The sequence below is a fragment of the Melospiza georgiana genome, chromosome 4 (genome assembly GCF_028018845.1).
Source record: "Melospiza georgiana isolate bMelGeo1 chromosome 4, bMelGeo1.pri, whole genome shotgun sequence".
Lineage (NCBI taxonomy): Eukaryota > Metazoa > Chordata > Aves > Passeriformes > Passerellidae > Melospiza > Melospiza georgiana.
Window position 1 is genome coordinate 8,083,743 of NC_080433.1, and position 18,913 is coordinate 8,102,655.

The 18,913-nt window shown below is 39.5% G+C and overlaps 2 protein-coding genes across 5 annotated transcripts in view; one reads left to right on the forward strand and one right to left on the reverse strand.

Annotated features, from left to right (window-relative positions):
• ELAPOR2 (endosome-lysosome associated apoptosis and autophagy regulator family member 2) overlaps positions 1-9,383 on the forward strand; it is a 102,317-nt gene extending 92,934 nt beyond the window's left edge. Inside the window, exons 18-22 of the mRNA XM_058023022.1 lie at positions 115-216; positions 2,604-2,730; positions 3,469-3,647; positions 4,317-4,482; positions 7,076-9,383. Of these exons, the coding sequence (XP_057879005.1) occupies positions 115-216; positions 2,604-2,730; positions 3,469-3,647; positions 4,317-4,482; positions 7,076-7,135 (634 nt within the window). The 3' untranslated portion in view covers positions 7,136-9,383. The remainder of the gene's footprint in view (positions 1-114; positions 217-2,603; positions 2,731-3,468; positions 3,648-4,316; positions 4,483-7,075) is intronic.
• Positions 9,384-16,371: 6,988 nt separating this feature from the next.
• GRM3 (glutamate metabotropic receptor 3) overlaps positions 16,372-18,913 on the reverse strand; it is a 105,393-nt gene continuing 102,851 nt past the window's right edge. For all 4 annotated transcript variants that reach the window (XM_058023460.1, XM_058023456.1, XM_058023457.1 and 1 more), the window contains one exon: positions 16,372-16,919. In XM_058023460.1, the coding sequence (XP_057879443.1) occupies positions 16,846-16,919 (74 nt within the window). In that variant the 3' untranslated portion in view covers positions 16,372-16,845. The remainder of the gene's footprint in view (positions 16,920-18,913) is intronic.

The following is an 18,913-nucleotide window of genomic DNA, read 5'->3' on the forward strand; positions in this document are numbered from 1 at the left end:
TAAAGGGTATTTTGTTAGTATTACAGCTGCATGAGTGTTTACAGACCTCTGAAACAGTAATTTCCATTTAATGTAGTGGAAATATGTTCCTTTTCTCCTCTTGTTTGACATTAGGTCTTCAACAGTGACAACCTCCTGTGAAAATGGCCGAGCAACTGTTGTGACAATGAGATGCAACCCCCACAAACCAGACCAAGGAGAGCTTTCTGTGCCCAGGTATTTCAGTCTTTGCATCCTACTAGTACCAAAAAGCCTTTGCTCCTCAGGTAATCCTTACAAAACTCATTAGTAATTTTATACTACAATAGCAATGAGGAGAGCTCTGTCCCTCATCAGTCACTTGTTTTCCTAGGTGTCCATCAGCTTCCAGCAGACCAACTGATCTGTGTTTAGGCTGTGTGGCAGGTTGTTCTGAGCTTAAATGCAAAAGAAAATGCAGTGATGTTGGCTTGTTTTCACTTCTCCTTTATTTCAGTTCCTTATTTCAATCTTCAGCCTCCTGATTAAACTGCCTAGTTGAGGCTTTGAGAGGTAGTTTTTCTTCCTTGAGCTACAGCAGTAGGTAGTTAAAATTATTTTTTTGGACAAAGGCAATCTGCTCTAGGAATTTTGAAATCTGCTATTGCAATGCTTGTGTGAGCTCTGTCTATTTTATGTTTGGGATATATTTATTTATGTGCTTCATTGCTGTATCCTGGCTGCCTTGTACCAGTTGTGTTTAATTTGCCTGATGTTTTTTCCCTTCAGTCTGATTTGAGGGACTTAAAAAGCTTCTTTCTTCCAAAATCCTGTTTATGCCCGCATAAGCATAACTTAAGGCATAAGCATGATTGAAAAACTGCAGAGAAAAAAAACAAAAAAAACAAACCAGTAAAATACTCAATTCTATTAATTTTTAGCAACACACTGTAATTTTTCAGAAGTTTCCTTCAACTCTGATAACTCTCCTCTTTGGTTATCAAGGCCCATTTTAGTCTGTCTGGATGTTACTATAAATCTGCTGATAGCTCTCACTCATCCTCCTTCCCAAAAGTGAGCAGTGTGAGAGGTGTGGGATCCTTTGGTCCCTGTCCCTCTCGTGGCACACAAACTGTGCTTGCCTGGAAGAAGGCAGAGTAGAGTTTACCTCACAGGTGATGGATGAATGATTGGGATTTGAGCACCTTTGGAGATGCTTACTCCAGTTTCTGAGGGACCTGTCCTACAAATTCTGCTGGGCAGTGATCCACTATCAGCTTCTGCATGAAAATTCTTCAGTTGTTCTTCCAGTGCCACAGGAAAAACATGATGGGAACTGTGATAAAGCACCAGCAGTGAGGGAGGAACAGCCTCCCTTGCTTTTGAAAGTGTGAGCAGGGGTAGAAATGGTACATAGCTGACATGTGTACCTTAGTTCATGTTGGCTTTTCCTTTCCTATCCCCCTTTGATTAGCTCAGCAGTCAGCTGCTTTCACACAGGGAGGTATCAGGAATATGTCAAATAATGTAACTCCTTGATCCTCCAGGCTTGGTGTTTAGTATCACATGAATGTGCAGTACAAGATGAAAGCAGTTGAGAAGAAAGGTCTGTCAGTGCTCTTGCCATGTAGGTTGGAAAAATGCTCCATAATTCACAGAGGAATGTACCTGTTGTCAGGTATTCAAATCTGGGTAAGCCAGAATGGGCTTTTAGGGCTGGGGATTTTTCAGTGCTTCAGATCAGGATACCAGGTTTCCAGATAATATAAAATAATACAACTTTAAATTAATTTTTTTTCTGCATGAATATATTTCATATTTATATCACCAAAATTCTTGCATGGCCTTTGGCCATTGCTGCTGTTAGGCCTGATGTGATTGTCAGTAAAAAAATCTACGTGACTGTCCTGCCCCTGCCAGTGCAACTTCCTTCTGCAGGCTGAATACAAAATAGGCCATTAGTTTTTCTTGGAGTAAGAGAAGCTGTTATCTCTTCATTAACGGGTGAACATCCTTCTAGTAATTAACCATGACAGGACAAGTCCATTCCATATGGACTAAATCACCCAGACATCATTAGAACAATGGCAGGAACCAGATAGCAGCAGTCAGGTGGAACAGCCACCCTGTGCAGGAGAACAGTGATGCTCCATCAGTGTATGCTGGTGTAGTAACACAGCACCTCTTTCTCTTTCTCTTTCTCTTTCTCTTTCTCTTTCTCTTTCTCTTTCTCTTTCTCTTTCTCTTTCTCTTTCCCATTCCCTTTCCCTTTCCCTTTCCCTTTCCCTTTCCCTTTCCCTTTCCCTTTCCCTTTCCCTTTCCCTTTCCCTTTCCCTTTCCCTTTCCCTTTCTCTTTCTCTTTCTCTTTCTCTTTCTCTTTCTCTTTCTCTTTCCCTCTCCCTCTCCCTCTCCCTCTCCACACTCCTTTTAGATCTTTGAAAGCTCAACACCTGTTTTCACTTGAGGAAGCACTTTACAAACCAGGAAAAATTCTCCCCCCAGATTCTTCCATCTGCTAACTCGATGGATGTTTACCCATTTCTCACACTTCTCATTCCTAATCTTCAGCAGCAGAAGGTGGATGAGGATGCAAACCCCAGAGTGTTTCTTTCCTGACTGATAACTGAGCTCTGCTCTCCTCGTAGCTCCTGCCCTGCAGGCACCTGTGATGGATGCACTTTCTACTTCCTCTGGGAAAGTGCAGAAGCTTGTCCTCTCTGCACAGAGCAAGACTACCATGAGATTGAGGGAGCCTGCAAAAAAGGATTTCAGGTACAGCACCCATGTCTCAAAGTCAGATGGGCTCATTTGGATATAACTTGGACTCTTGTTGAGATTTGGTGTGCAAATTAATGTGTGAGTGGGTTGGAAGGCTCTGAGCTGGCTGGGATGCAAGCTGAGGGAGGAGTTGTGTTGAGACTCAGGAATGTTTGTGTCAATGTCAGTGTGGTTCCTGCAAGAGAGCTGGCGTGTGCTGCCAGCTGTGTGAGTAAGGATGTGAACTCTCAATGCATTCAGATTTGCAGGACAGTTATTTCTGAAGGATGGAGTGCCCTAAAGACTTCAGTTGTTTCGTAGCCATAAGCATCGGGGCAGGCTAGGAAAGGTTTCCAAATGTCAATTTATAAATTCATCCTACTTGCTTGCAATGTTTTTGCTGCTGCCTTCTCTAGTCAAATATTAGGAAGTTCTTCCACAGGTTCAAACTCTCCTGTTGATCAACAGCTCCTGTGCAGGCACAACTTATTCCCAATAGCTGTCCAGCCCATATTGTGCCACATGGAGACCTATACAGGGGAGGAAATCCTTTTGCCATGCCTGAACCTGCAGGCCCAAGCAAGGAGAGGACTGATTATACAATATAACTGAAAACCTAAAGGGTGTGTTTTGGTTTGCTTTCACTAAATGTTATCTGACCTTTCTACCTGAGAACAGCTTGTTTTCTGTAAGTCTAAACAGTTCTCTCTTTTCCTACAAGCAGCTCACTTTTTGGTGTTTTCTGTTTGAAAGGAAACCTTATATGTATGGAATGAGCCAAAGCATTGCATTAAAGGAGTTTCCTTGCCAGAAAAAAGGACCAGCACTTGTGAAACAGTGGATTTTTGGCTTAAAGTTGGAGCTGGTGTTGGTGCTTTCACAGCTGTTCTGCTCATAGCCTTGACTTGTTACTTTTGGAAGAAGAACCAGAAGTAAGTACTGCAAATTGTATTGCATTTAAAAGTTAGCTAAAAGCTTGATGGAGTGACTTTTCCTTCATCTGACTTTATGACACTCTTGATAAGCAGTACCTTGTGGGATCAATCCATTCACACACCAAGTTGATGTTTCTTCTGTCAATGGTGGCTATAAAAAAATTCAGTGAGGAAAGTATAGAACATCCATGGTAATTTGCAATGGCATAATTTCCAAATGTTTTTTTAACCCTTGAGAGTTTTAAGTTGACTTTAGTTTCTGAAACAACGTGGCTTTCTCAAAATCTGAAGACCAAAAGAGTATCTTTAATCTAATTAGTCCTTTCAGCTTGGTAAAAAATTAGGTTCTTGACCATATTGTTCAGTTCTGTTTTGGTTGTTACTCCAACCAGCACTTCTTCATGCAGGAAGTCCTCTTGACCTCCCCTTGGTCTGGGTGGGAAAATATGGTTCTTTTATAAGGATAGAGGACTAACTGGAAAGCGAGAGCTCAGTGTATTGTTAGTACTATTTTGGTTACATATTTTTAATGATTGAAAAGTATCTAATTTCCACTGCCTCAGAAGTAACTATGTGGGAGGACTGCAGACAATCTAAATTACAAAACCCCTGAGTATGGGACATTTGAGAAAAAAAATCTATTCCTGTGTGGCTTTATATCTTCAGGCTGGAGTATAAATATTCCAAATTAGTGATGACAACGAACTCAAAAGAGTGTGAACTGCCAGCTGCTGACAGCTGTGCTATAATGGAAGGAGAAGATAATGAAGAAGAAATTGTGTATTCAAATAAGCAGTCGCTGCTGGGGAAGCTCAAATCCTTGGCAACAAAGGTGAGTAGTAATTACCAATATTAATACAAAAATAATTATTACCTTTTTTTATTACTGGATATGATGAGTCTTTGATGCTAATTTCACAGCAGTGCAGCCTCCCACGCACACCTCATCCAGTCCATAGTGATCTGCTGAAATCCACAGTCTGGATAAAATTAAGAAATGTTGTAGGGTTTTTGGGTAAATGCTCCTTCCTCCACAGAGATTTCAGTAGCATTTTTTAATTGCATGGGTGACACCAGAAAAAAACAGGTAATGGCAGAGAGAACTTTTTTGCCTGGAATCCTCCCAGGCACATCCATTGCTGAGGCAAACACAGCTATTAGAGATGCAAAAAATTAAGACTGGCAGCACAGCCACCAGCCACTGCTTGCAGCTCACCTGGGCTGGCTTCATGGCTGGCTGGAGAGCCATAATTTTGAGTAGGATTCACTTGAAGATAAATCATCTTCATCCTGTTGCCCAACACAGCAGCCTCCTCCATTTCAGTGGGAAGCAGCACCAAAAAAAGCATTTTTTTTCTGCAGTAGATGTGATGTGGATTGTTGCATGTCTGAATTGACAGCACCAAACTCTTTGGTGTCCTTTGAGCATTTCTGAGAGGAGCCACAGAGGACCATCATGGTAGATCCCAAAAGCTCTTTAGTCTTTGTTCCAAATGCCTTGAAATCTGTGCTGTGGAAAGGGTAGTGTTGTCTTTAAGGGATTCCAGTGGGGGCATCTGTTATGATCAGGATAAAGGCAAATGACATTTTCCCTTTCAAACGGTTTTGTTGAAGTCAATTTCTTGGAAAGTCTCTTAAAATACCATGATAAAAATTAATTTTAAAACATTGTACTCCAGTTTATTGTCCAAATAATATCTCAGAATGTTGAATTTTGAGATTTTTTTCCTTGTATCCCTTTTTGTTTCCTTCTGTGATTGGCTGCAAAATAATTAAAACTTGTGTGCTGCCTTTCTTTTCCCTTATTATTCTTTTCTCTTCATTTTTTTACTTTTTTTTGTTTGACTGGTGTCCTCTTGCCACACTACCTGCTCCTCAGATATCCCTCCTAGGAGAAGTTACCATTGCACAGATAATGTGCAGAAACTTTCCCTTGAACCCAGCCTGACTATTTGTCCTGCAAAATCAATATTTTTCCTTGTGGAAGGGGGCAGAAATTCAATATTAATTCTTAATTCAATATTGAGAATATTGAAGATGTAAATAAAATCAAATCACATAAAATTTTCTGGTGATGTTGCTAAAATAGAATTAAGCTTTAGTACTTCAGTATTCAGACAGCTTGAATGCCTTGTTGGAGTTTTTTAATGTTCCTGTATCCACTGTAGCAGGCCTCCTGAGTGTTCTCTCCATTTTCAACAAGCTTGTCAGGTATTTCTAAGCTTGTTCCTTTTTTTACTGCTAGATAACAATAGCTGGTAAATTCAACTTCCAGTACCTCATTAGCTTTCTCAGCTCTGTGTCCTGTACCCCCACAGATAACTCAAATTTAATATATATATTTATAAAAAACCAAATGTTATAGGCATTGCTTTTCATTTATGCAAAAGATGAAGAAATTAATGTCCTGCTAAATATGCATGTAAAATACAGAAAAAAAATAAATGGAGGAAAACAGGGGAGAAAAAGGAGAAATGTAAAATGAGAGAGAAAGAGAATCTGCAGTGTCCTAACTATATGTTCAAGCCTCAGGCTATGGCATTTCTGCCAGTGTGTCACAAAGATATCAGTGGGTTCAAGCACCCAAGGGATTGAGGGCTGGGCCTGTAATATAGAAAGGGATGACTTATTTTTAATGGGAAGATATAAGCCAAATAATTACAAACCTGTTTCAGATTGGGGGCTGTTCTTGTTGGGTCTGTTGTCTCCAGCATGACAATACCAGGCTCTTCAGAACAGATATTTTTCACTGGACTAGCATAGGACAATTTCTCCCCTTCTTTCTCTAGTCTGCACTAGACTGTCCTGATCTGTGTGAGAAGGCTTTAAAAATCAGATTATGAAGGTAATTCAGGACATTTTGCAGACTATTTGGGTGTGTAAGTCCACATTTCTTGCTCACCCTGATGCCTGCTGGCCAAATGAAAACAGAGAGAAAACTCAACTCTCCAGCCCTGATTTTTAAGATGGAAACTGATGTTTTGTCTTGTGGGTCTCCCAGAGGAGTTGTTGAGATTGGAATCCAGGACCAAGGCAGTGGTGTTCACACTCACATGCTGTGCTTCAAGCATTTTATATTTTGCAGAAAACACATTGATAAGTGATAATAACCATAGAGATGATTACCTTGCAATTCCCCAGCTCAGACTGCCTGTCCTATTCTCTGAATATGAAATGACTTTCCCTGCACCCTCTAAAATAAGTACCATGAACAATAGCTATAGCATAATTTTATTGTTTTTGCAATTTTTTTACAGAATTAGTAATGTTATTAAATATTAAAGGATCAAACTGTGCACTTAATTACCATAGTAAAAATAAAGTGAAGTTTTTGGCAAAGGATATTGAGAGCAGAAATGATTGTGCTGACTGCTGGAGAGATTTTGAAGAAATCCAGTTGATGGGAACCTGTCTTTCCATTGCAGGAAAAGGAAGATAATTTTGAATCTGTTCAGCTGAAATCTTCAAGATCCCAGAATATATGAAGAATTAATGCTGCCTTCAAAGGAACAAACCTAATTTCTATTTTTACAGGACTATATTTTAAACATATTCTGGCACACATTATAGTGGTGATCTTGGTGAGAAATGCTTGGCCTTTTAAGAGGAAAGAAGACAGGAAGCAAACCAGAAAAATGGATTGCCTTACCATGTGATTGAGTACCTTGCCAAAAAAAGAAAGCAGATTCTTGGATTCCTTACTGGGAATGAAATTCAACTCAGGAAGAGATATACATACTGCAAATAACATGAATTTTTTGCATTCACCTGGGCAACACTCAGGCATGCCATATGATTTATAGGTACCTTTCATTTCCTTCTCATTCCTGTGCATATTCCTAAGAAATTATTTTCAGAGAGGCCTGCAACCTCCTGCTAAGGTTGTGTGTTGTTGTTTACTGGCACAACTGTGAGTCTTTCTTGAAATCAAAATTGTGAATGGTACTCAGAATGAGCCTCGGGTGAGTTTTGAACTTTGGAAAATACTTTTGATTTTAATGCTTTGAAGGTGTGGATGGTCTGTGTTAACCTCTAATGCAAAAGGAATTTTGTTGCACCTGCAAATTGAACCCATTCTGGTGCCCAAGTCATGGCCATCAAGGTTGGAGTAAAACCTAGTGCTATTAAATTTAAACTTGGTAACAGCTGTTGTGTGAATTGTAGGTCTGGGCCCATGAGTTTGTAGGCAGTAGCAGGTTCAAACTCTTTACAGAGATGTAAAGTGGTACCTACAGTGCAAGTGGCACTTGTCCCTCTCTGTGGAAGCTTGTCCTTTCAAGAGAAGTCTTTGGCAGATTCAGCGTTCTCCCTTGGGCTGGGTAAATGTCACTTTTCCCAGGGCTAGGAACCAGCAAAACCTGAATTCTAGAGGTACAGCAAAAATCTCAACTTTTGGGAATGAAGGATCAGCTCTGTCAGTTGAGAGGCTTGTTAGAAATACCCAGCCTCCTTTAGTCCTGAGTTCATGTGAGGAAGGGGTAGGGATGGAGGGATGGAGGGATGGATGGATATGGATGGAGGGATGGATGATGGATGGATGGACGAGGAATGGTTAGACGTGTGGATGGATGGATGGATGATGGAGGAATGGATGGATGGGTGGGTGGATGGATGACGGATTGATGGATGGATGTTTGGATGGATGTTTGGATGGATGGATGGATGGATGGATGGATGGATGGATGGATGGATGGATGGATGGATGGATGTCCAGCAGAGCTGAGCATGGGTTATGTACTTGCACAGCATCTGAATGCATCCTGTGGCAGTGCAAGTAGCAGCTCTGGAGGAAAGGCACAAAATGGTGCCTTGGAAACTGGAGGCTGGGTGATTTTATTTCCATAAAATCAGCCACGTTATAAGCATGTGATCTTCATAATATCCACAGTAATAATTTCCTGAAATTCCCTCTGAGGTCGAACTCAAAGGAATCTGAAACTTGGGCAAAAAATATTTGAGTAAAATTATGCAAGACTTGTACAGAGCCAGAGAAAATGAGTCACAATTCTTGTATTGACCTCTGGTCAGACTCATATTTCCATTACAGCAAATTTATGGGAATTGTGGAATGCATCAAAATCAGAAAAGAGACATGGGCAGAAATGGTCTTTTTACTATAAGGAATATAGATTTTTGATTTTATATGACTGAGCTAGGTCTATCAATAAAAGAGGGTCCACTTTTAAGTGAAATTTAAATGCAACTGAATTTTCTGCACTCTAAATATTTTATTATACTCTAGATGTGAACAAAAATTTTATGAAGTTTAGGTTTTTTTTTCAATAGGGAAAATTCAGCTCTGTTATTTTATAGTTCCAGTCAAAGAACACACACTTTACTTTTTTGATGGGAGATCCTTCAGGCATCTTAACTGAAGTGGTGTACATTTTTTGTTGGTCTTGAAAAGGCACTTCACTTTCCCAACAAAGATTTTTATGGGGTAATGTTGAATGTACATTAAATACACATTCCTTTTTGTATATTTTGTACCATTGCACACTTATTATTGTACATTGTATTTGTTGTCATGATGTCATTTATATATGGTTGTCAAAGATGATATGCTCACAGAGTAAATGGTTATGGCTTTGGGGTTTCACGTCTTGAATCTTTTATGATGAGGGGTTTTATGTTGTTGATTTTTATTCAACTAGTGTGTTGTAGCATCAAAGATATATATCTGATGGACATTCATAAAATAAAATAAAAATATATTTGAAATTTTGGACTTGAGATGTTTGGTGGCCTTGCAGCCTTCCCTGAACATTGCTGGTCTTCAATAATGAGTAGAGCTTTTCACTGTCATCAAGTTGCATTTGTCTATATCTCCTTTAATTTTTCCCCTTCTCTCTCCATATGTTTGCTCAGCCATAATTACACTTCATTCTCCAGAACACCATTTCTTTTCTTATTGCTGGACCCAGATCCCTATAATACAGAAACACCTTATTTTTATAAAATATATTTAATTTTAATTAATACTGCACAGGTTTCATTGGGTTCCCGTCACTTTCCATTATGTTTCCAAAATAAAATGGAGTGGAATTTCTTTAAAAGCTGTGACAGATTTTGCTGTATGACTCTTCTCAGCTCTGCTTCCAAAAATTTTATGATGATATTGTGGAACATTCTCGAAGGCAATCTAATGGTGTATATGGTGCAGTGCTAACATAGTGGGAAAGAAACCAATGCTGTAGACTTTATTTACCAAAACAAAATAAAAGTGCATTTTCCAAGAATTAGGCAAAGAAAAACTGAAATATTTGAGGAGACTTATACTATTCATTCTGTTAAAGATGAAGAAGAGAGGGGAAGTTTCCACTTTCCCATAAGAGGGGGATGCAACAAAGATTCCTCTATGGCTGCCCATTGAAATCACAAGACTCCTTTTCCCTTTCCGAATCCAAACAGATAGGCTTAGAAACACTCTGGAAAGAAGATAGGATCAAATGAAATGCAATTAAAAAAAAAACCAGAAAAAACCAGAAAACCGGGACTTTTACTGTCTTCAGAAAAGAGGCTGTCAGGAAATGAGCTGCATTGCAAAGGACCAAAACATGCAAAAACCAAGCTCAGAGATGTTGTAAAAGCAAGGGAAAAAGTCAAGGAGGAATACAATACTTGGAGGGGAAGATACCAGGGACATGGCATGGATACCTTAAAAAAAAATAAATTTCCCTAAGTCATAAACATAACTTTTGAGAAAAGGAGCTACATTTCAAAGCACCAAAACATGCTAAACTAAGCTCACAGATGTTGAAAAAGCAGGGGAAAAGCCAAGGAGGAAGACAAAACTTGGAGCGGAAGATATCAGAGACATGGCAGGGATACTTAAAAAAAAAACAAACAAAATTTCCCTAAGTCCAAAACATAAGCTGTGAGAAAAGGAGCTCCATCGCAAAGGACCAAAACATGCCAAAACTAAGGTCACAGATGTTGCAAAAGCAGGGGAAAAAGCAAAGGAGGAAGACAAAACTTGGAGGGGAAGATAACAGGGACATGGCATGGATACTTAAAAAACAGAAAACACAAGCAAAAAATCTTTCCCTAAGTCAAAGCCATCGAAAGGCATGGCATGCCATCAAGGGCAGGGACATGCACCAATGATTCCTCTATTAGTGCCCATTGAAATCGCAAGATTCCTTTTCCCTTCCCGAAAGGAAATTCTATTTCCTTTCGGGAAGGGAAAAGGAATCCTATGAATCCGAAAAGAAAGGCTTGCAAAGCCTCTGGAAAGGAGATAGGATCAAATGAAATGTAATTGAAAAACACCCAAAAAAACCCCAGAAAATCGGGACTTTTAGTGTCTTCAAAAAAGAGGCTGTGAGGAAATGGGTTGCATTTCCAAGGACCAAAACATGCCAAAACCAAGCTCAGAGATGTTGCAGAAGGAGGGGAACAAGGCAAGCTGGGAGACAAAACTTAAAAGAGAAGATATGAGGGACGAGACATAGACACTTAAAAAAATATAAAAAATTGAAAAAATCATTCCCTGCTTCAAAGCCATCAAAATGCATGGCATGCTATCAAGGGCAAGGACATGCACCAAAGATTCCTCTATTGGTCCCCGTTGAAATTGCAAGATTCCTTTTCCCTTCCTGAAAGGATAGAAAAGAAAATTTTTTTTCCAAAATCAAGGCCATCTAAATGCATGCAGGCCATACACCATCAAGTGCTGTCATATGTAGCAAAACTTGCTGAAATTTTATCCCCACTGAAAGCCAAATCAGAAAAGAAGTGTTTACAAACACGCTGGAATGGAGATACCTCCAAATGAATTGGAATTGGGGTTAAAGAAAAAAAAATTTGTAAATTTGCAAAATTTATTGACGATAAGAAAATGGCCCGGGATTATGTCAGGTTCTGTGTAAAGGACCTAATTTTGACAGCCTTTAAGGGTTTATTAAAAGTCAGGTATATGTGACCTCTTCCTATGCTCTGCCAAAATATACAGCAACCTCTCCTTTTATTCCACGTGGAATCACATTAGAAAACTGTTATTTGATGCCATAAAACAATGTGAATCTGTCGGTTATGCGTTCACTTGACTAAATGGTTCTCATTTTATTTCTGCATTTGCATGCTTTTCTTTGAAATCTGGAGTCAAGCAACTGAATCTCTTTGAGGATTAAGCACATTTTACTGGTGTCTGTATAAATTATTGGCAAATTAGCAGAACGTCATTGTCTGAGCTTTGGCAGAGCTTGCTAGCGGGAAAATGCACAAACAATGTGTTCTGGCTTGGCTCCGATTGTGTTACTTGGTGTTTCTAATACTGAATACAATTGATTAACTTTTGGGGAAAACTATGTCTTAGAGCCGCAGAGGGAAATTACTGAGTAGCTCCAATGATCTATAATCTTTATTCAAAGAAAGGATTTTACTATTTGCTTTTGAAAAATAGGTTCTGGGATTCTTTGATAGTAGAGGGGAAAGTTTGCAGGCTTTGTCCTTCCAGAGCCAGTAGTACCTGTAAAATCAAGGTAATTAATTATAATCTGATAACAGCAGATGTCACCATTTAGGAGCCCGTGGTTGTTGACTCTTCTCCAGCAGTGACCAACACAGATGCTTCAGTGTAAGGGTGGAAGCAGATACAATTCATGCTGACACCCCAGTGGGGATTTCCTCCTCAGCAAGCAATGCTGCTGGTTGGTCCATGAAGCATGAAGGACTTAAATAGCCATTCTAGATATTATTTGACAGCTCTCTGGGAAGCACATTGCAGTCCCTTACCACCCTCAGAGTGTTTTCTCCTAGTATGTAATCTAAATATCCCTTGTTTTGGTTTAAAACCATTCACTCTTTTTCTGTTACTGCCTGCCCATATAAAAAGTAACTCTTTTATAAGGCTGCAATGAGGTGTCCCCAGAGCCTTCTCTTCTCAGTGATAACCTCAAGAGAACTCTTGTGATGTTCTCCTTATCTTTGGTGGTGTTCTCTCTTAGTCTTTCCCCTTGTGTGCTCCATTCACTAAATTCCCTTGGTTTTATTTCTTGTTGGACGCTTGGGAACTGTGCTGTTTTGGTAAGATGTAAGGGGAGAGGAACAGAAATAAAAGGAAGCCAACTCATCCCAGAATATGCAATGTGTGTCACAGTATGCAGTGACATCCCCAGTCACCTGGCTGGGTGTGCCCACACTGAATTAATGCAGCAGGAACAAAGGAGACACAAGGATAGAGGGGATTATGGGCTGCCATTGTGTTTTGGTTATTCCTCAGGATCTGTAGAGTTGGAGCTCATCAGGAAGAATTCTTTAAGGTCCGTGTACTGTGAGACTGATGCTGAAACAACACCTAAAAGCCACGGTAGGGTTTTGTGATGTGTGTTTGCTATCCCATCCTTTTCCTCTTGCAGAACCAGCCCAGCCTGGTCCTGGCCTTCTCTTCTTGCAAGAAGAAAGCTCAGTTTTGCCTGTGTTTGTGTGGCTGAGAAGCTTTGAGGTGGCTCTGGATAAACAGAGCCTTCTGCCCTTTGTCTTGCAGACTGCAGGCATCGGTGAGTAGGCAATGGCACCATGGACTTCAGACTGTATGTGGTGATGAGTTAAGGGTTTCCTTTGGTCTCCCTTACTCTAACTGTACTAATTGGGTGAAAGATTGCAGTGGAAATGTCCTTCGAGCTGAAATTTCTGGGTGTGGTCAGGGTATTTTGGACATATTTTTTCTGATTTCCAGAATTTGTTCCGTTCTGGGGGGACATAAAATATTTTAAATAGCTTTTAATTTTTCAATTTGAAAAGACAATTCATTTTTAAATTGATTTGGCTATGAGTGAAACCATCTGTGTTCAATTAATTAAGGAAAAACAATCGCTGGAAGAAAAAAAAATATTTTGGTTTACCACAGTAGACTTTGGTCTTGCTTTCAAAATTGAAACATTGAACTGAAGATTTAAAAACCAAACAACACTTCTAGAAAAACCAAAACAAACCACCAAAAACCACACCCAAACCCATGAACAAAGACAAAAACCCACAAATCTTGTTTATTTCAGATTGGCCTGCAATAAACTTTTTGAGTCTTATTTTTCTATTCTGCTAATAAATAAAAAGTGATCAGTTTTTCACAGACCTTTCTGCAATTGTGATTTTTATCAGAGAGCTGAGGTACTTGGAACTTATGACTTCTGAGTAAAAAACGGAAGTTTTCTTCAACCTCCAGTTAGGCATTGTAGATGCTGGGTTAAGCTTTGCTCTCATTTACAGCATTTCCTCTGATTTCAGCATTTTACTCCCTAGTGTGCAGGGCTCAGAGCAGTGTGATTGCTCCCAAGGCTCACAGTCAGGGTGCTTGGGAGGAACTGTGATAGGACCCCTTCTGCTTTGAGGTGAATTGCTCAAATCTATAAAAATGATGGGAAAATAAAGATACTGGAAAAGGTTTGTACTCTAAATTCAAGTTTTACATAAATGGGTAAAAAACTATAAACAGTTATAAATAGAGAAACTAAAATAGTGATGTGAGACAACAGCAAAGGAAAAAAAATTTAAAATTCCCTTTCTTAAAAGGTTTTCATGCCCGTATGGTGTGGAAAACCTCTGCTTTGTCGTTTTCCTTTTCTGTCCTGCAGTGTTTTGAAACTGGATTACTTCATCAGGCAATACCAAACAATGTGCATCCGTGGACATCCAATGGAAAGTAGTGAAAGGCTTTCAAGACAAAGCCAAATAAAATACAGGAATGTCAGGAACATTCAGTGGGGATGGAAGTCCAGAGCTCTGCATGTTTTGGTTGTTGGGTTTTTTTGAATGAAAACCCCACATGCAAGTGGCTTTCAAGCCAACTAAGTATTCATAGCCGGTGTTCAGACACAGACACTGGGTCATTTTCTCAGTAGTGCTATCAAAATGGATGAAAACTCCAGCACAGTGAGATCCTCACCTGCTATAAATTAACTTCAGTAATGCCAATTTCGATTCTGGGGCTGGAATTCATCTGACACAATGCCTTAATTTTCAGTGCAAACTCTGTGATCTGTGCAAGCTGTGCTCGCCTTTATTTGGAGAGTTTCATCCCTGCCTGAAGTGTCTGCCTGAGAGAAGCCAGGGGAATTATCTCTACTTCCTTCCACTGAGTTCAAAGGGAGAGGGGCTGACAATCTCAGATGTAGCCATTTACTTAGTCCTTGTAAACAGTGAGTGTTAGATGAGGTGCATTTGACGCTGTTGTGGCTTTCCATAAAAATTGAGAAGAAACTCTCATTGGCCTGGGCATTTTTAAGAGCTCCATAAAGACGAGACATCCGAATTACGGTCAGATATTCTGACTTTTTGTCACATGTGACCAGCCTCTTAGTCGACAATAGAGCACACCAAAGTCAAATGAATGTAGCTGCTCAACTTGAGGTGCTTTAAGAGGTCTGGATTGGAAAGGAAGACTCCCAGCCTGTCACAACTTGACCCTGGGCCCTGCATCAAGGTGAGAAACAAGCCTGAAAATCAGGCATGCCAGAGGTTGTGAGAGGAAGAAGCTGAATGCAGAGCTGTGCAGGTAGGGTGGGCTGATTTTTCTGGGGAAGGTCACAGGGATTCCTGCTCTGGACAGCTCCATGATGCAGAGGCTTAAATGGCTGCCTCTGCCATGGAAGTGTTGACATCAAGTGTTCTTTGCTGGTGGACATGTGGAGGTTTAGAAAATACAAGCATTCATCTATAAGTAGGAATTTTAAGAACCTGCATCTTTAATTTTTGCATTCCAAGTAACAGCTACGTCCTTTGCCAGTTCAGCCCTAAAGGACTTGCAGCTTTCCAGAAATGTGTGGAAACACCTGCAAGGGCAGGAGAGCTGGGCTCCAGAGAACATGTGCATCCCACACCACGCATCCATGGTCTCTGACTTTCAAGCCTCGCTGGTGCTGCCTTTGAAGTCAATGAGAATTTTGCTATTGACCTCAGCTGGAATGAGATCAATGGGAACAAGCCCTTAGGTAAATATGCTCAGACACATTAATCAAAGGTGTGTTTGTTTCCTTAATGACTTTTTAGACCTGGCAGAAGGGAGGATTTCAAATTGTTTCAATAGAGTGAGGGCAGCTTTAAGAGTGCAGTTTCAAAAGTCAGACTTTTAAGGTATTTTGCAATTGTCTAAGTAGGTGGTATGTATGTCTTGAAGCATTTGGTTTCAACATAAAGGTCACCCCAGAGACGTGTGTAAATGTCTCCTACATTTCTCTTTTTTGATTTTCTGGTCTCTGTGGTGCTCCAATTACCTTTCAGAGCACTGTTGATGCAGACAAGCTGAACTAGCTTTGTTTTGGCTGGAGATATTAAACAGTCCTATCTAATTTTCTGATAGATTTTCTTCCAACCTAATCTAAATTCTCTTTGTTTTTATATGCTACCAATCTATTCTGTGCATGACAGCATTTAGTCGTGCCAAATGAGTGAACCAGGAGTCAAAAATTTTTTGCTAACATCTCATTAAGATGAAATTAGACATTTTTACATTTGAAAATTACCCTCTATTTTAATAACAGGAAATGAAATTGAGGAGCTTAAATAATGTGGGAGTTTTAAAGAAGAGGGAATTTCTATGTGACTTTGAAAGAGCATTAATCATAAGCACATATATTGTGATATGGATTTCATAACACAGGCACCCACCAACACACAAATACCTGATTTTTTTAATCCAGAATTTTTTCATCCTTTTTACCTAACTCCTCTCTAGAAAAATGTAATGACCTTGAGAGAGTAAGAAACAAAAATGAAACCATGCTGAAAAACTTTTATCTTTTTATTATTGGTGCCTTTACATTAATACTGCTGTTTTGTGCTGAGAAAACCAACCTGTTACACGTAAGGTAACTGTAATATACAACATAGAAATGCAGTCTAAGTTAATTACAACAAGGAGCTACAAAAAAAATTCGTAGGAAAGAAGTCACCTAACATTGCAACTGTGCTTGCAACAATCACTCCCTTACTGCAGGACTATGCACATTGTGAACCATGGTTATTTACATGTCCCTTACAACCGTTAACAACAGAAGGGCTAAAATCAGTCTAAAAAGTTCCAGAACATCACTATATACTGTACAATCCTCAAAAATAATTTATTACACTGTTTCTAAAAAAAGGTACTAATTTTGCTTGGATGTCTTTTGTTTTCTGGTGTTCTCTGGAGTGCACAACATGTGCAAAATTTTTGCCTAACAGTCTAAAAACTCAAGAACTGAACCACGAGCCACAATCACAGAGACGAAGTGGTGGAGTCCAGAACTTCCCTCCCGTTGCACACGGTTGGCACGTACATACTGGCAGATGCTGGAAGAGAAAGAGAGGGGAAAATCAGCTGATTTCAGCACAGCAAAAAGGGGCAACATGCAGGATTAGAATTTGTGCTGGTCTGGAGCACCTCACCCCATTTAACCAAGGTGCCCAATGAAAATATGTCAGCAGCAGAGCTGGTGGAGGTGCTGCTTGCATCTCTACATGGCAACTCAGACCTCAGGCTGAAGCATCCTCTGAAGAAATCTGATTTCACTTTGCTGCCCACTGGGAGCACAGAGGGTGATTACACTTCTCCAAGAAGTGTTGGAATAAAATAAATGATTTTTTATTTTTTTTCCTCAATGATTCTGTGCCACTGGGTCTCACTTTGCAGCACTTTGCATGGTAGTGTGAATTAATACAGCTATAATGGTATCAAAATACCGCAGTAGAAAAAAGTGAAGCTTTGGATTTTTTTGTGTTTTATTGGCAAGAAATGCTAAGATCTGATCCTTTGAGTTTTCACATAATTGGAGCGGACATTCATGAAGAAAATAAATGTAGTTTTAAACCCAGGAGATAATCTACCATATTAGAATTCTGTGTCAATCACCTTTTAATTAATAAAAATAAGAATTCTAAGAACATACTGGGTGAAGGGAAGAAATTTTTTAATAACTGAATTTAAAAGCAAGATTATTTCTCACCTAATCCCAGAATAATTTCTGCCTATAATATGCTTCACTTCTAGGAGTTCTGGATCAGGATTCAGCATGCATCCAGAGGTGAGGACCAGATTCTGATCAACTTGCTTACATTTTATACATCAGTTTTTCATTGCTTTAGTGTTATTAGGAGACAATTAATCTGAGTATAACAATCTGTTTCCAAATGTATTTGTATTTTGAGCAGACAATATATTGCCCTATTCTGCTTAAGTCTGTGGATTCTAATTTAAAAGCAAATTGTTTTGCCCATCTTTGTTAAAATTATCCATTGGGCATCAGGAATGTGTTTTCAGATACTCTGTGACATCTCTGCTCAGGGCACTATAGAGCTGCTTTTTGAAAGATACATTAGGTTAATGGTAACAGTGACCCAGAGAAATGTGATGCCTTCATCAGAGAAAACACACGGCAAGCAATGACTTAGTAAACTCAATCACCCAGTGTAAAAAGCAATTTATGCAGCTGACAAGGGCATGCTCAATCTTCCACATCTACTGCTGGCTGCACTCTCAGTTGCACACTGGTTCTGTAAAGACGCCCAGTATAAATTTTAGAAAAATTTATTCCTTCTTCAAATCAGCTGGTATTTTTCATTCTTTCGTTGACTGAATTATTAATATTTCATGGAAAACAGAATTGCTGTAACAAAAGAAATTTAGAGGGATCTACCAATAACTAATTTAGGGGACTAACCTACTACTTAGAGGGCAGGACATCTTTCTGAAGCAGGAGACCCAAGAACGAGCCCCTTTTCTGGATTAGGTCAATGGAATTTGGTCTCTCACAACAAGGATGTGTGTTGTGAGTCACAGGTGTGGAGGAGCTGTTGTGTGTAAAAGACCACAGGGCATCATGCCTGTGATTTCTAAAAATTAATTTGTATTTTGTATTCTGGTTTTATATTCTGTTTTTAACTGGGTATAATGTGGCAGCACAATGAGCTAAACTATTTTTAATTGTTATTTTTATTTTCTACTTTTTGTTACAAAAAAATCAGTTCTGCTCAGGAGACCTGATTCAAATCCCTGTTCTACTGCAGTTTGGCTACAGGCAAAAGCATTTTTTCCCATGAACATCAGTCGCTTAACCAGAATTCTTTTAGCTTCAGGCTTGCTTTTTTTGAAGTCCAACACACTGACAAGCATGAATAGCTCAAATACTATGGTAACTGGGTCAGGAGGATATCAAAATTGGACAGAAATATATGGTGGTAGGTGAGAAATGAGTGCCCTTGCCTTTTAAGTTTTCCAGGCTTCCTGCACAGCATGGAGCTCTCTTACAGTGCTGGGATGCAGTTATTAACTCTGCTGGGTGGAGTAA